Source organism: Antechinus flavipes, chromosome 1 (genome assembly GCF_016432865.1).
Source record: "Antechinus flavipes isolate AdamAnt ecotype Samford, QLD, Australia chromosome 1, AdamAnt_v2, whole genome shotgun sequence".
NCBI lineage: Eukaryota > Metazoa > Chordata > Mammalia > Dasyuromorphia > Dasyuridae > Antechinus > Antechinus flavipes.
Genome location: NC_067398.1, coordinates 530,668,743 through 530,684,976, shown reverse-complemented (window position 1 = coordinate 530,684,976; position 16,234 = coordinate 530,668,743). Strand labels below are relative to the sequence as shown.

Genomic DNA, 16,234 nt, shown 5'->3' with positions numbered 1-16,234 from the left:
TTAAACTATATTATAAAACAGCAATCATCACTGAATAAGAAAGAGTAGTGGATCAGTGAAATAGGTTAGGTTTACAAGACACAACAGTCAATGACTATAATAGTATGGCAAAAACTAGGCACTGACTAACATCTAACACCCTATACCAAGATAAAAGTCGAAATGTGTTCACCATTTAGATAAAAGGGTAATATAAGCAAATGAAGAAAACAAGGGAAGCTACCTCTCAGATCTGTGGAGTAGGGGCCAAAGAAGAACTACAGTGGAGAACATTACAAAATGCAAAATGGATAATTTTGATTATATTAAAATAAAAGGTTTTTGTGCAAACAAAACAATCAAGATTAGAAGGAAAGCAGAAAGCTAAGGGAAATTTTTTTTTTGATAAAGGCCTTATTTCTAAAATAGAGAAATGACTCAAATTTATAAAAATATAACCCATTCCTCAATTGACAAATGGTCAAAGGATATGAATATACAGGTCAAAGGATATGAATATACAATTTCAGATGACGAAATTAAAGCCATTTTTAGTCATATGAAAAAATTATCTAAATCACTACTGATTAAATACAAATTTAAAAAACTCTGAGGGTTGTTACCCCCTTACACCTCTCAAATTGGCTAAAATGATGGCAAAAGATAATGATAAATATTGGAGGAAATATGGGAAAATTAGAATACTAATACATCGTTGGTGATGTTGTAAACTAATCCAACCATTCTGGAGAGCAATTTGGAACTATGCCCAAAGGACTATCAAACTATGCCATACCCTTTAATCTAACAGTGTCTCTACTGAATCTTAATCCCAAAGAGATTATTAAAAAAAAAAAAAAAAACCGGGGGGGGGGGGGGGGGGGAGGGAAGGGGAACCACATATACAAAAGTGTTTATAGTAGCCCTTTTTGAAGTGGCAAGGAACTAGAAATCAAATGGATGCCCAGAAGCTGGGGAAGGCTATATAAGTTATGGTTTGTGAATGTAATGGAGTTTTATATTTTTTATAAGAAATGAAGAGCAGGCAGATTTCAGAAAAACCTGGAAAGACTTATATGAACTGATGCTAAGTGAAATGAGTACAACGAAGAGAACACTATACACAACAAGATTAGGTAATGATCAACTGTGATAGATTTGGCTCTTTTCAACAATGGGGTGATTCAAGGCAATTCCAATAGGGGATTTATGATGGAAAGAACCATCTGCATCTAGAGAGACAACTATGGAGACTAAATGTCAATCAAAACGTAGTATTTTCATCCTTTTTTTTTATCATTGTTGTTTGCCATTTTGGGTTTTTTTTCCTTTTTGGTCTGATTTTTCTTGCACAGTATTATGAATACGTTTAGAAGAACTGCACATGTTTAACATGTTGGATTGTCTGCAATCTAGGAAAGGGGTATGAGAGGAGGAAGAAAAATTTGGAATACAAGGTTTATAAAGGTGAATGATTGAAAACTATCTTTGCATGTATTTTGTGGGGGGGGCTATTTTTTTAAAAAGGTTAAAAAATTAATTATACATCACAACTTATTCAGCCATTCCTCATGATGGACATCCCTGCAGTTTTCACTTCTTTCCCATCTATCCAAGATTGAGTGTTAACATTTCATTGAAAATAAAAGTCCACTATTCCTCCAAGATTTAAAGAAAAAAGGTATTGTAAATACTAAAAAGAGAAAAACTCAACATCATCCTCATCTTTTAAGCAACATTGAATAATGAATAGAAAGCCAGCTTATTAAATTAGAATGTCTTGATAGACTTCCCGCTTTTCAATAGTGGGGTGATTTAAAGTAATTCCAACAGACTTGTGATGGAAAACATCCGCATCTAGAGAGACAACTATGAAGAATGAATGTTGATCAAAATGTAGTATTTTCATCTCTTTTTTTAATCGTTTGCCTTTTTTTTCCCCCTTTTGATCAGATTTTTCTTGCACAGTATGATGAATATGATAATACCTATCATATTATAATACTACTTAGAATTACACGTTTAACCCTATATTGGATTGCCTGCTATCTAGGAAAGGGAGATGAGAGTGTAATGCCAAAGAAACTGAGGCAAGATAGAGATTAGAAAGTTTTTAATATTTTATTTGGGTTTCTGAGAAGGAGAGATAGTCTGGAGGCAGAATAGAATTCTGTTCTTTTCTCACAGTTAATAGTTAATAGGACAACTCCAAACTACCACCATTTCCTGAAAAAAGTACAAGTAAATTGAGTATAGCCAAAAGTCATTACTACCAGAGTCCTAACCTTGCACAGCTGATTTCTATACCTTATCTGCAAAAATAACTGTGAGAAAAGAACAGAATGATAGCAGTGGTGGCTCCCAGACATGGTTGCTCTTTAAGTTTTCCTATTTGGAAGGATACACAATTGCTTGTTTCCTCATCCCCCAATTTATGAATTGTCAGAAGGTCTTGTACACTTTCTGGTGAGTTATCATGAGGTCTGTGGTAAGATGCTCCTTGCCCCCATCCCCTACACTGGCCACCCACTATCCCTAACCCCCCCCCCCACACACACACACACACTGGATGAAAATCTCCAAAGATGGCATTACAACTATTTAGAATTTTTTTAAATGAAGTATAAATATTTATTTATTATATGCCTTCAAATAAAGGTTTTCAGTTAATTTTATGTTATAAGAATCCTTTTCCTTTCCTAAATTAAGCTTTGAAAGCCAATGTTTCTTCTATTTGAGAAATTATACAAAGAAAAGAGTTAAACTTTAAATCAGAGGAACTGTTCAAATTCCTGATGTGCTACTTAATAATGTGTTACCTTAAGTAAGTCACTTTCCTGAATCTTTGGTATGATCTGCAAAATAATAAGGGTTTTAACAAACTGGCAAAGGAGACAAAACACAAAGTCAATATTGGAGAGCACTGAAGAAAGACACTCAAGTTCACTACTGATAAAGGTGTAAATTGATGGAACGGTTCTGGAAAATATTCTGGAATGATGAAAAAAGATAACTAGATTTCAGACTCTTTGATTCAAAAATTTCAATGTGGCTAAAGAAATTCACATTGAAATAATGCTTGTGTGTGTGTGTGTGTGTGTGTGTGTGTGTGTGTGAGAGAGAGAGAGAGAGAGAGAGAGAATATGAGAATAAATATTCTACCAGCACTTTTTTTGAGGGAAAAAGTTAGAAACAAAGTCAGTCAACTATAGAATGACTAACTGTGATATATAAATATAACAAAATAATAAGTAACATAAAAAAAACAACTAAGGAATTCAAATTCTCATAAACACAGATTTTGATTTGAACCCTTTTTGTACTCTTGAATCCTTAATCATTAGTAGTTCCTATGAAAGCAAAGGAAAAGGAATTTTAGCAGTAGTCCTATAGAGTGAGGCCATTTGTAGTGTGGATTGGATTTAGGTCAGGTATTAGGAACTAATAAGGATTTAGTTGTACTTTTCAATTTATGACAGAACATAAGGTAGAAGCAGCGCAGCTGAACTGACAAAAACTTAGTGAAATATTCATCCTCCAAAACTTTCAGATTCGCTTTTTTTCTATTAAAGAAAGTTAATACCTACAATATAGTTTTCACAGATCAAAAATCTGTCTAAAACCTTATTGCAATGTCAATAATACAATCCAGTCATTAATATCCTTACAATAAACATAGATGTCACAAGTTGACTTTTACATATGCATCTTTTTTTTTTTTTTTTTTGGATGAACCAGATTTAAAGGAAGGCTTCAAAGATAACCTACAAGCCTTTACCAGGAACTGTGCTAAAAACTAGGGATACAAAAAACCAAAAGAAAGATAGAGAGAAGAAGAAAGAAGGAAGAAAAAAGGAAGAAGGAAGAAAAAAGGAAGAAGGAAGAAAAAAGGAAGAAGGAAGAAAAAAGGAAGAAGGAAGAAGGAAGAAGGAAGAAGGAAGAAGGAAGAAGGAAGAAGGAAGAAGAAGAAGAAGAGAAGAAGAAGAAGAAGAAGAAGAAGAAAAGAAAAGGAAAAAACAAATCTTGCCCAAAAGGAACATACATCCTGATGGGGAAGAGATGAAATACTGGAAACCTGTATTCTTGTTACGCCTCCCTGCAAGGATCATTAAGTATGCATTTAGGGTTGGGGTAGTAGATGTTCACATGAATTATGTCACCCTATCCAGAGTCTCTCTTCCCAGTCTGGACACTCGCTATGTGAACCAGTTCAACAAGAAATTTTCCTCTGCCCTTAAATTCCATCTACTACACGGTTACACTGCTACTACTCTACCATGGATTACACTTATCCAATTTCCTCATTTCAACTATGCAGGGAAGGCTGACTACCAATTCAGGTTACTCAATATAAATTCAGACTTCACAACTTCTTGACAGTATTTTTATTATAGAGAAACGAGGAGGTAGAGTGCATAGTACCAGTCAGTTTTCTGAGTTCAAATCCAGCCTCAGACACTAGCTGTTATCCCAAAATCTCATACTACATTATGTAACATAAAATGCCTAGAATGTTTTACTTTCTCATTTCCACCTACTAGCTTCTCTGGTTACTTTTAGCCCCAACTAAAGTCCTAAAATTCTTCTATAGGAAGGCTTTCTCAACTTATTTTTCTTGGCTTATTGATTTCCCTATTAGATTGTGAGTTCTTCAAGGATAAAAACTATCTTTTGCCTTCATTTGTATCCCCAAAGATCCAGAACCATAGTAGATAATATAAAAATTCTCATTCCTTTCACTTCTAGAGTAATCATAGAAAATTTTAACTTCTAGTCATGCAATACTCGACCTTCCTCCTCATCTTAGTATTATTTGACCAATGTTCATGGAATATAAGCTAATGTTATACAGCTACAGACCATTTTTATACTTTTCTAAGTAAAACTCATCTATATCATATCAAAAATATCCTCAAAGTTAATGTGGTACAGACAGGGGAAGTATTATCTTCTTTTACAGAGGAGTAAACTAAGCCTCACAGACACTAAATGACTTTTAGTTAAAATTACAAATCATAGTGGAGACATAGAATCCAAATCTCCTGAGTTTCTACTACAGCTGATATTAGACAAAAGAAACAGATCGATCTCTCTCTCTCTCTCTCTCTCTCTCTCTTATACATACACACACACACATGCATGCTAAAGATAAACAGTGAGGTACAAAAGCAAACTGAATTTTCTAAATTCTTATCACTGCTATCTAATATCTCATACTACATAATGTAACATAAAATGTTTTACAAACACTATATACTGTTTTAATTTATGATATTAATTATTCTTATTGTTAGTTGATCCAGAGTTGACAACTTAATGATTTTTATATTATCTGTCTTGTAAATACTGTCTTATAATCTTTGTGTCCCTGTTTTTAGGAAGAAAAGGGATAGGAATTGGACAACAGAAAATTTCACTGGTATAGTAAACTCCTGAAAAAGGAAATCCAGATACCTACCCAAGTCAGCACTGTTTGAGCAAATAAAAATCTTAAGAGAGTAGTTTAGGAGTGTCAAAGCACCATAAGTCCAGGAACTCTACAGAGTGAAGCCTAAACTAGATTAAGATATAATGGAGGGGAGGGGGGAAGGAAGAGATAAATGGGAGACATTTAACAAAATAAATTAAAATACAATAAAAATAATGTTAAAATGTGATTTTCTAAATCAATATGCAGCACCTTCCCCAAAGATTCTTAATTAAGATATGATTTAATGACCATCTCCTTGATATTGTAATTTGACAGCACTGGCCCATTGTTATGAGAGATTAAGTGATTTGCCTGAGGTCACAGTCAATTTGAGTCTAAGATGAGCCTTGAACTCTGGTCTTTTCCAGTTTTTAAGGTAACCTATCACTATCCCCGCTATAGTCAAAATTGAAGAGCCATATATAGATTATTTATATAAAGCGGAAAAAAATTATGAAAAGCATAATTCTGACAAAACAGATGATTTTTTCTACATAGGCACACCCCAAATAACTTCATTAATTGGTTACACAAAAATTATACGTTTCCATAGACGGCTGTTCCATTAAAAACAAAACTCCTAAATGGGCAACTGGCTGAAAATGTTATTACAGTTTTACAATGTGATAAAGTTTGGCCATAATTAGCAATGACACTGCAAGATGACATTTCAGAATACATCTATGTTACTGATAATTATCAGTAATATTCTGGTGACTATCACTTGTATAATCCTCCATGGTTTGTAATGAAATTTTACATCTATCTTATTGGATTATCATAAAATCCTTGTTAGATTAAGCAGAACAGGTATTATTTATGCCATTTAAGGATCCGGAAACAGAAATTCACCATAGTTAAGTAACCTAAGGTCATACATACATCATTAACAAAAAGAGGGAAGCCTTGATTCATGTCTTTTGATTCCAAGTCTAGTGCTCTATTTTACTTTTTAATTTCAAAAAAGTACATATACTTTATCACTACAGGCATCATCCATACTCAATAGCATGAAATCTCTAAAAGAAACTTAAGGAAAATGGGGTAACCCATTTTAAGTTTTACTGTAATTTTTATCTTGTTATATGAATATTTAAAGTTGCTATACATGTGTATAATTACCTACCTATGTAAGTTATAATAACCTACATACATACATAGAAACACAAGAGGCCATGTGGAATGATAGAGCTCACTAGCTTCAAGAATCTCAAGTCAAATTCTGATTCTGAGATATATCTCACCTCAATGACACTGGAGTCACTTAATTCTTATTAATCTTGGTTAAGACTGTAAAATGCCCTGCATTGACAGAGGGAATTTCTTCACCTGGCATTTCCTTATATCAAGAAATAATAAATCCAGTCCTTTATTACCTAAATCTAAGCCTGACTGCAAGCATTTTCTCTGGCCTTGGAATATTCTTCCCTTCCTATCTCTGCCAACTGGCTTTGCTAGCTTCCTTTAAATCTCAATTAAAAGCCTAGCTTCAGCAGAAAACCTTTCCTAATCCCTCAAATCTAATGCCTTCTCACTTAATTATTTCCTATTTATCTTGTACACAGTTTGTGCATATTTGTTAACTTGTCTCCCCCACTGGATTGTAACCTCCTTGAGGGTAGAGGTTATTTTTTGCCCCCGCTTTTTTTTTTTGGGGGGGGGGGGAAGGGTGGGGTATTTCCTAGCCCTTAGCACAGTAAGCATTTATTAAGTGCATTTATCTAACTTTAGATCTTCTAACTTTAGATGTGATACTCCTTTGTTTTTGCATTACCTTTCTGGATACAAACAATATATTATTTGTTCAATTTTCTTTTTTTTTTAAAGCTTTTTATTTTCAAAATACATATATGGATAATGTTCAACATTCACCCTTGCAAAACCTTGTGTTCCAAATTTTCCCCTTCCCCCCACCTCCTCTCCTAGATGACAAGTAATACAAGTTAAATATGTGCAATTCTTCTATACATATTTCCACAAATGTCTTAATGCACAAGAAAAATCAGATCAAAAAGGAAAAAAATAAGAAAACAAAATGTAACCAAACAACAACAAAAAAGAATTCACACAGTTCCCACAATCCTCTCCCTGGATGCAGATAGCTCTCTTCCATCACAAAACCATTGGAAGTGGCCTGGATTATCTCACTGATCTTCCTAAAATCTTGCTACTGTGTACAATCATCTCCTCATTCTGCTCACTTCACTTAGCATCAGTTCATGTAAGTCTCTCCAGGCCTCTGTGAAATCATCCTGCTGATCATTTCTTTTTTCTTTTTCTTTCTTTTTTTTTTTTTTTGCTGAGGCAATTGGGGTTAAGTGACTTGACCAGAGTCACACATCTAGGAAGTGTTAAGTATCTGAGACCAGATTTGAACTCAGGTCTTCCTGACTTCAGGACTGAGGCTCTATCTACTGCACCACCTAGCTACCCCCTGATTATTTCTTACAGAACAATAATATTCCATAACATTCATAAACTATAATTTATTCAGCCATTCTCCAATTTATGGGCATCCACTCAGTTTCCAGTTTCATGTCACTACAAAAAGGGCTGCCACAATCATCCTGCCACATGTGGGTCTCTTTCTCTCCTTTTAAGATCTCTTTGGGGTATAAGCCCACTGGAAATATTGCTGGATCAAAGAGTATGCACAGTTTGGTAACTTTTTGAGCATAGTTCCAAATTGCTCTCCAGAATGGTTCAAACAGTTCACAACTTCACCAACAATGTATCAGTGTTCCAGTGTTCCCACATCCCTGTAGAGGGCCAGAACTCTGGAGAAGTATACTTGAAACAAAGATATTTAGAACAAGGTATTAACTCAGTGGAATTGATGAAATGCCAGTTCTTTAGTATACTTGTACTTAGTACTTAGCATGGTGATGTAATGGTCCTCTAGTTCACACATCTTAGTGTGCTGTAATGATGTAATCATACTGAGGTATTTAAGGTATTTAAGAGCTGAGAGGACTGGAAATGAGACATTCCATTTTTGACCATCCTCCTGGTGCCTCTCCTGTCTCTTGCATTCCCCTTCACTAAGATCAATACTGGGCCAGAATAAAGACTCTAGACTCTATTCCTGACCATTCTCATGGTGTCTATCCTGCTGAGACCAAGGCCATCCCTTCCAACATTCATCATTATCTTTTCCTGTTATCTTAGACAACGTGAGAGGTATGTAGTGGTACCTCAAGAGTTCTTAATTTGTCTAATCAATAGTGATTTGGAGCATCTCTTCTTATGACTAGAATGGTTTTAATTTCTTCATCTGAAAATTCTGTTTATATCCTTCAACCATTTATCATCAATTTTATTTGCAATTCTAAATTCTCTCATTGCTTCATTCCCCTCCCAATGAGAAGGCAAGAAAAATAAAACCTACTATAAATATATATAGTCATGAAAAACAAATTCATGCATTAATCAAGAAGAAAAAACAAAAGGAGGAAGACAAAAAGGAACAGGAAAGGGGAAGAGAAAGCAAAGGAAAGGAAAAAATCAGAACCTATGCTTCAGTCTGCACTGAGTGAATACACAGGCTATCTGGGGATGTACAGCACAATTTATCATAAATCCTTTGTTATGTGGCTAGTTAGTTATTGCACTGATGGGAGTTCCTAGATCCTTTAAAGTTAATTACCTTTATGATATTGTCACTGTAAAAACTGTACACAAATAAAGCCAGATCTAAACAAATGGAAAAATATCAATTGCTCATGAGTAAGCTGAGCGCAAATTTAGGATAAAAATGACAATTCTCCCTAAATTGGTCTTGTTCAGTGTCACACGAATCCAATTGCCAATATATATATATATATATTTTATAGAGCTAGAAAAAATTACAAAATTCATCTAGAAGAGTAAAAAGTCAAGAATATCAAGGAAATTAATGGGAAAAAAATACAAAGGGATTATGGCTTAGAAGTGCCAGACTTTAAACTACATTATAAAGCACCAGTCATTAAAATCATTGGTACTGGCTAAGAAATAGAATGATGGACCACTGGAATAGGTTAAACACACACAACACAATAATCAATGATTATAATAATATAAAATTTGATAAACCCCCAAACTCTAGCTTCTGGGATAAGAATTCACTATTTCACAAAAATTGGTGGGAAAACTGGGAAATAATGTCAGAAACTTGGCATAGATTTACAGCTCACACACCATACCAAAATAAAGACAAAACAGGGCATAGAAGGTGATACTAGAAGCAAATTAGGAGAGTAAGGGATAATTTACCTATCAGATCTTTGGAGAAGGGAAAAATTTATGATCAAAGAAAAATTAGAGAACATTATGAAATGCAAAATGGACAACTTTGATTACATTTTTAAGTTTTTGAAAACAACAACAGAAACAAGATTAAAAAGAAGTACAAACCTGGGAGAAAATTTTTACAGCCAGTGTTTCTGATAAAGGTCTCATTTTTAAAGTATAAAGAACTGTGTCATGAATTTTAAGAATATAAGTCACTTCACAATTGATAAATGGTCAAAGGATATAGACAATTTTCAGATGATGAAATTAAAGCCATCCATAGGGTTATGAAAAAATGCTCTAAATCATTATTGGAGAAATGCAAATTAAAACAACTCTGAGGTATCACCTCACACCTCTCAGACTGGCTAAGATGGCAGGAAAAGATAATGACAAATGTTGGAGTGGATGTGGGAAAACTAGATCACTAATTCATTGTTGGTAGAGTTGTGAAATGATCCAACCATTCTGGAGAGTAATTAGAACTATACACAAGGGGTTATAAAACTGAGCATACCCTTTTATCCAGCAGTACCAATACTAGGTCTGTAAACCAAGGAAATCATAAAAGAGGGAAAAGGACACGTGAAAAAATGTAAAATGTTTGCTTTTGTGGTAGCAAAGAATTGGAAAATGGGTAAATGTCCATCAATTGGGAATGGCTAAATAAGTTACAGTATATGAATGCTATGGAATATTATTTTTCTATGGAAAATAATAAGTAAGCTGATTTTAGAAAGTCTGGAAAGATTTATATGAAATGATGCTGGGGGAAACAAGCACACCCAGAAATACATTGTATACAGTAACTGCAAGATTGTGTGATGATCAACTATGAAAGACTTGGTTCTTCTCAGTAATTCAAGGCAATCCCAATAAATTTTGGATAGAAAGGGCCAAAAAAAAAAAAAAAATTATTCTCCTTGTTCTTCTCACTTCATTTTTCATCAGTTCATACAAGAATTGCCTGTTTTTTTGTTTTTCCCTGAAATCCCTTTCCTCCCTTCTTCTAACATGAGAGTATTCCATCATATCTATATCCTATAACTTGTACAGCCACTCCCAATAGACGAGCAATTCTTCAGCTTCCAATTTTTTGCAAACACAAAAAGAGCTGCTATAAATATTTTTGTACATATGTGCCCTTTTCCTTTGATCTTTTTGGAATATGGACCTGATATTTCTGTATCAAAGGGCAAACATATGCTTGAATTGTTAGCTAATCTGAGAATAATTCTAAACTGCTTTCCAGTTCCAACAGTGCATTAAAAGTACCCATGTTCCCAGTGCCCTTTCAGCATGTCATTTTTCTTTTTTGTCAAATTAGCCAATCTGATATGAGATGACACCCCAAAATATTTTAATTTGCATTCTACTAATTATTAATTATTTAGAATTTTCTTTTTCATAATGCTGTTACCTTGGATATTTTTCTCTGAAATTTGCCTATTCGTATTCTTTAACAACTTATTAATTGGAAAGCCACTCTTATTTTTATAAATATACTCAGCGCGCGCTCTCTCTCTCTCTCTCTCTCTGTCTCTCTCTCTGTCTCTCTCTCCTAAAGGCGCCTAAGAGATCTTTATTAGCTTTTTTGGCAGCTAAAACACACTGTGGTGATTCACACTGGTCCATAAAGTCAACTAAAATCCAGCTTTCTTTCATAGTAACTGTGGTTAAGCCCAGTTTCTCCCAGTCTTTAGAATTATCTCTTGTAAATTTCATCTTTCATTCCAACCTACAAATAGAATTCTAAAACTTGATTCTGTCATCTAATATAATAGCCATGAAATCTCACTTTACCTATTTTCATCCAAGTCAATGAATAAAATGTGAAACAGGAAACAATAGCAGAAAACTCTAGTTCAAAATATTAACATCTTTAGGAAAAGTTGTTCAACCAACTACAAATTAAATTAGCAGCACTAAGATATAATGAATAGAAAACTAGATTTGGAAAAAATAAAGACCTGAGTTCAAATGCCGGCTCAAATAGTAACTATGTGACTCTGGACAAGATGGCTTACCCAGCCTGTCTCTGCCTCAATTTCATCATGTGTAAAATGAAGGGCTTGGACTAAAAGGCCTTTAAAATCTCAGCTTTCTAAATCTATAACTCTAATCTATAATTTATTAAATTTTCACCACCTCATTTGCAAAAGTTTCACGAAAGATATCTAATAGTTGGTTGAAATCATGACACAATAACTCTAGCACAGTCACTAATTCCAATCTGATAACATTATCAAAAAAGAAGTTGAAAATATTTGTTTCACATGATTTGTTCATAGCGAATTCTTGTCAGTTTCCAGTGATCTTTTTCTCAGTGTTTACAAGACATATGCCTAATAAATCATTCGAGAATTTTTTCCAGTGAGCAAAGTTAAGCATATTGGTGGTATATTGAAAATCAGAATACCAGCTTCTCTTCTGCTTTCTAGCACCTCTCCCATTTAATGTTCTATAATGGATCTCAATTTATTTATCTAAAAGATAATAATATCAAATAACTAATTGAATTAACACAGAAAGTTTGGCTACCAAAAAAACAACAATTCATGTTCATAGGTATGGCTTAGAATATTCATTCATAATTCTAAACTTCCTGGGTTTCAATTAAATATAAAATTTGGAAGTTGTGTTAATAATAACTATAAACCCTTCCAGTTTTAAAATTCTAAGATTCTTCTAAATATCTCTAACGAGCTTCAATATAAAACCATCCTACAAATTATTAACAAAATATTTATGGATGGTTACGTGGCACAGTGCATATAGAGCAGTGGCCCTAAAGTCTGGAGCATCTGAGTTCAAATTTGACCTCATACACTTGACATTACTTTGTGACCCATTGCCTCACCACCAAAAAACAATCCAAGTATTTTTTACACAAGTTAGATTTTAACAATGACAAAGAAAACTAAAACTAAGTAAACAGAGACTGAGATTACACAAAAGGGACTGCATAAAGTTCTTTTTGTATAATTCCAAGCAAAGAAAACAAAATACTATTAGGATATAACAAGTAAGCATTCTTTAAATCACTTACACTGGTAAATTTTTCAATCGTATTTCACAAGTGTTAATTATTTTTTCTTTTTCTACTCGCAAACTAAATTGACATAATTTAAGAAAAGTTCACAATTTCTTTTCCAGGCCTGCATTTTATGGGTGTAGGGAATTCCCAAAAAGCAAATAGCTTCTATCAAGGCAGATTAGCAACTATTCTGCATCTAGTTGATTTGGGCACTGAGAAGAATGTGTCCTGACCCAGGTGAGTTTAAACTTAGATCTTCATTAGACTAGCCTTCTATCATCTGTCTCTTCATACTGTTTTTCTAGGCCTAACGATATTAATTCTCTTGCCCGTTTTTAGATTTTGTGAATCTCTTTCATTATCAACGATAAAGGGAGCAATTAACAGCGATCTGGTCACAACAATCAATCATTAATTTAGCATCTACTATGTGCAAGATAAGAGATAAAACCAATAAAAATCTCATAATTTGATGTCAACTTGCAAAAATGAGAAAACCAAATCAATCAACAACATTCCGGGATCGGAGATTATTATGTATTATGCAAATCCTTCATCCAAACACAAATCTTTCAAAGTTTAGTTCCATAAAAATATATATTCTTCAAATAAATGACAAAAATGTTCAACTCTAATTTGATGATTCAAAATCCTAAAGTAAATAAAGGCACTGTCTTTTTTTTTAATAGCTTTAAACTCATGCGATTCCAGCCTCCAAAGAATAAAAACTCTCAAAAAGTCTCTATTTTACAACACCTTCAATACTTTCAAATCAAGCACTGACTTTAATAAATAAATGAAAACAAAAACCATTCCCCAGACTACAAGTATGAAAATGCGACTATAACAGCAATTTTCAAAAATCCAAATCTCCACAAAAAGGGAATGGAGGTGGAGAATGGGAAACAAGAAAACTAAGTGGATTTTTTCTGGGAATCTCGGAAACAAGTTGTGGGAGTTAGCTATCTAAATACTCCTATTAGTATTTCAAAGAAAACTTTCAAATCAGAGCCTGCCACCTCCGCGGCGCACACAAGAGTTGGGCAGCAGGGTTCTGGGCTCCTCCTGCAACTTCTGCCGTTTACTGGAGGCAAATCGGGGAGGGCTGGGGAATGAGAGAACCTCTCTAGTAGACTAGTAACATAAAAATAGTTCAAATACGGTTCATCCCCCCCCAAAAAAAAAAAATGGGGGAGTGGGGAAGAGGACGCAGAAACGGGTGAAAAGAAAGCCACCGAACGAACAATACTCTAAAGCGAGATGGTGGGTGGGGAGCGAGGAGAGTGGGAGGAGAGACGAAAAATCTGCAGGCCTGCAGCAGCTACAGAGGCCTTCGAATAACTGAGACAAAAGTAGGGCCAGCACCGAGGCCGGGTCTCTGGCGGAGGGGCCTTGGCGGAGGCGACCCGGCCAGTGCGGTATCATTCCGCACCCTCCCAGCTTCCCTCCCTCCCTCCACCGCAGTCAGGAGCGGCGGCGGCGGCAGCAGCAGAAGCAGCCAGCGAAGCGGTCGCCACGGAGGCAGCTGCCGCCTCCCCCTCGCACAATGGAGACGAGTTCGGCAGCAGCCGCCACCGCGCCTCAGAGCTGGCCCCGTCCACATCCGGGGACTATATGCGCGGCGGAAAAGCACGTTTCTCCTGCAGACCCCAACCCCACCGAGCCCCTTGGCCAGGCCAGACCGCTTTGGGGGTCGCCGAGGGATTTATTGGGCTCCTCCCCGGCCACCTTACCGGTCTCGCCGCTCGTTTTGGTCTCCTTCGGTTTCGGAGGACGGCCCCGCGGCATAGTTCCCCGGCGGTGGTTTGATGGGGTAGGGCGGCTTGGGTGCAGCTAGAAAGGGGGCCGGACCAACCCCTTCACACAGTGTGTATACACACACACACACACATACACGCATACATACACACACATACATACAGACACACGGGAGAGAAGGAGGTGGGGGCGCGCACGCGCGTGGAACACGCCGCGTGAACGCGGCGCGCGCCGACGGGATGGAGCGAGCGGCAGGGGGCGGGGGCAGGGGCGGGGAAGAAGTAGCGGACGTTAGCAGTCGCGGCCTCTCTGGATTGCCCCCTCCCCTCGGCCCAGTCTTACCATCCGGGTATTCTCAACAGCGCCGGGAGCCAGAGGCTCCGATCGCCTAGCGGGGCTATAAGGGCAGGATTGACCTCTGCGAACTCCTAGCCCGACTGGCTGCTTTGGGGTCGTTGGGAACATTAAAAGCCGCTTTGCTTTGGGGAGGAGGACAAGCAAGTAGGGCGACTGGTATTTTGTGCGCGTGCCCCGGAAGGATCGTTGGCGTGGACGGCGAAAAGTAGGGGAAGACTTAACACTTGGTCCCCTGTCAAACTGCGGGTCCACCCTGAGTGCCTTTGAAGGATGTATGGGCTAAGCGTTCACCCCTAGCCCAGCAGACCGTGGCGCACCCGAGCCTTTTATTCTATCCCAAGCTGCCCTTGACTTGAATTAGCTGGGTCTTGGAGAGTACGTCCTGCTCCCCCTTAAAAGTTTTCTTAGGTATCATTGCCGGACCAGGGATATAATTGGTCTTAAGATCCTTGAGATGGACCAGAATACGTTAACTCAAGTATAAAATGGCTATTTTAAAAATGTTAGTTGACAATGATGTTTTTTATATCTTAATCATTTTTACATTCAAGGCCCTCTGTAATTTGATATCATCCCTACCAATCCACTCTTCCAATTAATTGCATATGATCCAATTAACACCCAGATTTTCAGCGTCTCACTTGTGTCGTTTTCTCTACGGCTGAGATCCCTTCCCTTCTTCCCATATATAATTTTTCCATGCTGTCTCCCCCATTTGTGTGTACTTAGCGTGGTGTCTGGCATGTAGTAGGCTCTTGATAAATGTGTATGACTGACAAACTTTAAAACCCAACTCAAATGATTCTGTATGAGATTCTAAACTATCTAAAAATAAGGATTATATTTTTCATCCCTGCATTCCCTTAAGTACTCTGCTGGCTGTTCCCAATTCAAAAATATTTATCCTTCATTCAACAGGTATTTGATTAAGCACCTATTTAAAGTACTGGGAAACACAAAAGAAAAGGAAACAGTTCCTGCACTCAAGGCCCTTAAATTCATAAAGAGAAGGGGAAGCATACATAAACAATTTGAATACAAAATATACCAAAAAAATTCTTCAGAGAATAACTGGGAATATAACTGGGAATATATATATATGAAGTAGAACTTGAAAAGATTGTGTTATTTCAGTATCTTTCACCATTCACATAGCAGGCACCCAAAAAATATTGGTGGATTTAACTTAATCATTGTGGATTAAACTTAATTTAATCAACTATCTAGCAAATGTAGACAAAATTTAACAGAAGAAAGGAAATAGTTAAGTACCTGGTGTCAGAAAAAAGGCAAGTTTGTCGGAAAAGGGATGATGGTTTGCACAATCATGGGGAAATCATTGAAGTATTTTAGAGATAGAA

At 36.2% G+C, this 16,234-nt stretch overlaps 1 protein-coding gene across 1 annotated transcript in view; it reads right to left on the bottom strand.

Moving 5' to 3' along the window:
* The window catches only part of ZNF236 (zinc finger protein 236), a 208,242-nt gene extending 193,580 nt beyond the window's left edge, over window positions 1-14,662 (bottom strand). The window contains 1 exon segment of the mRNA XM_051970545.1: window positions 14,492-14,662. Coding sequence (XP_051826505.1) covers window positions 14,492-14,546 — 55 coding nt within the window. The 5' untranslated portion in view covers window positions 14,547-14,662.
* Between the last annotated feature and the right edge of the window lie 1,572 nt (window positions 14,663-16,234).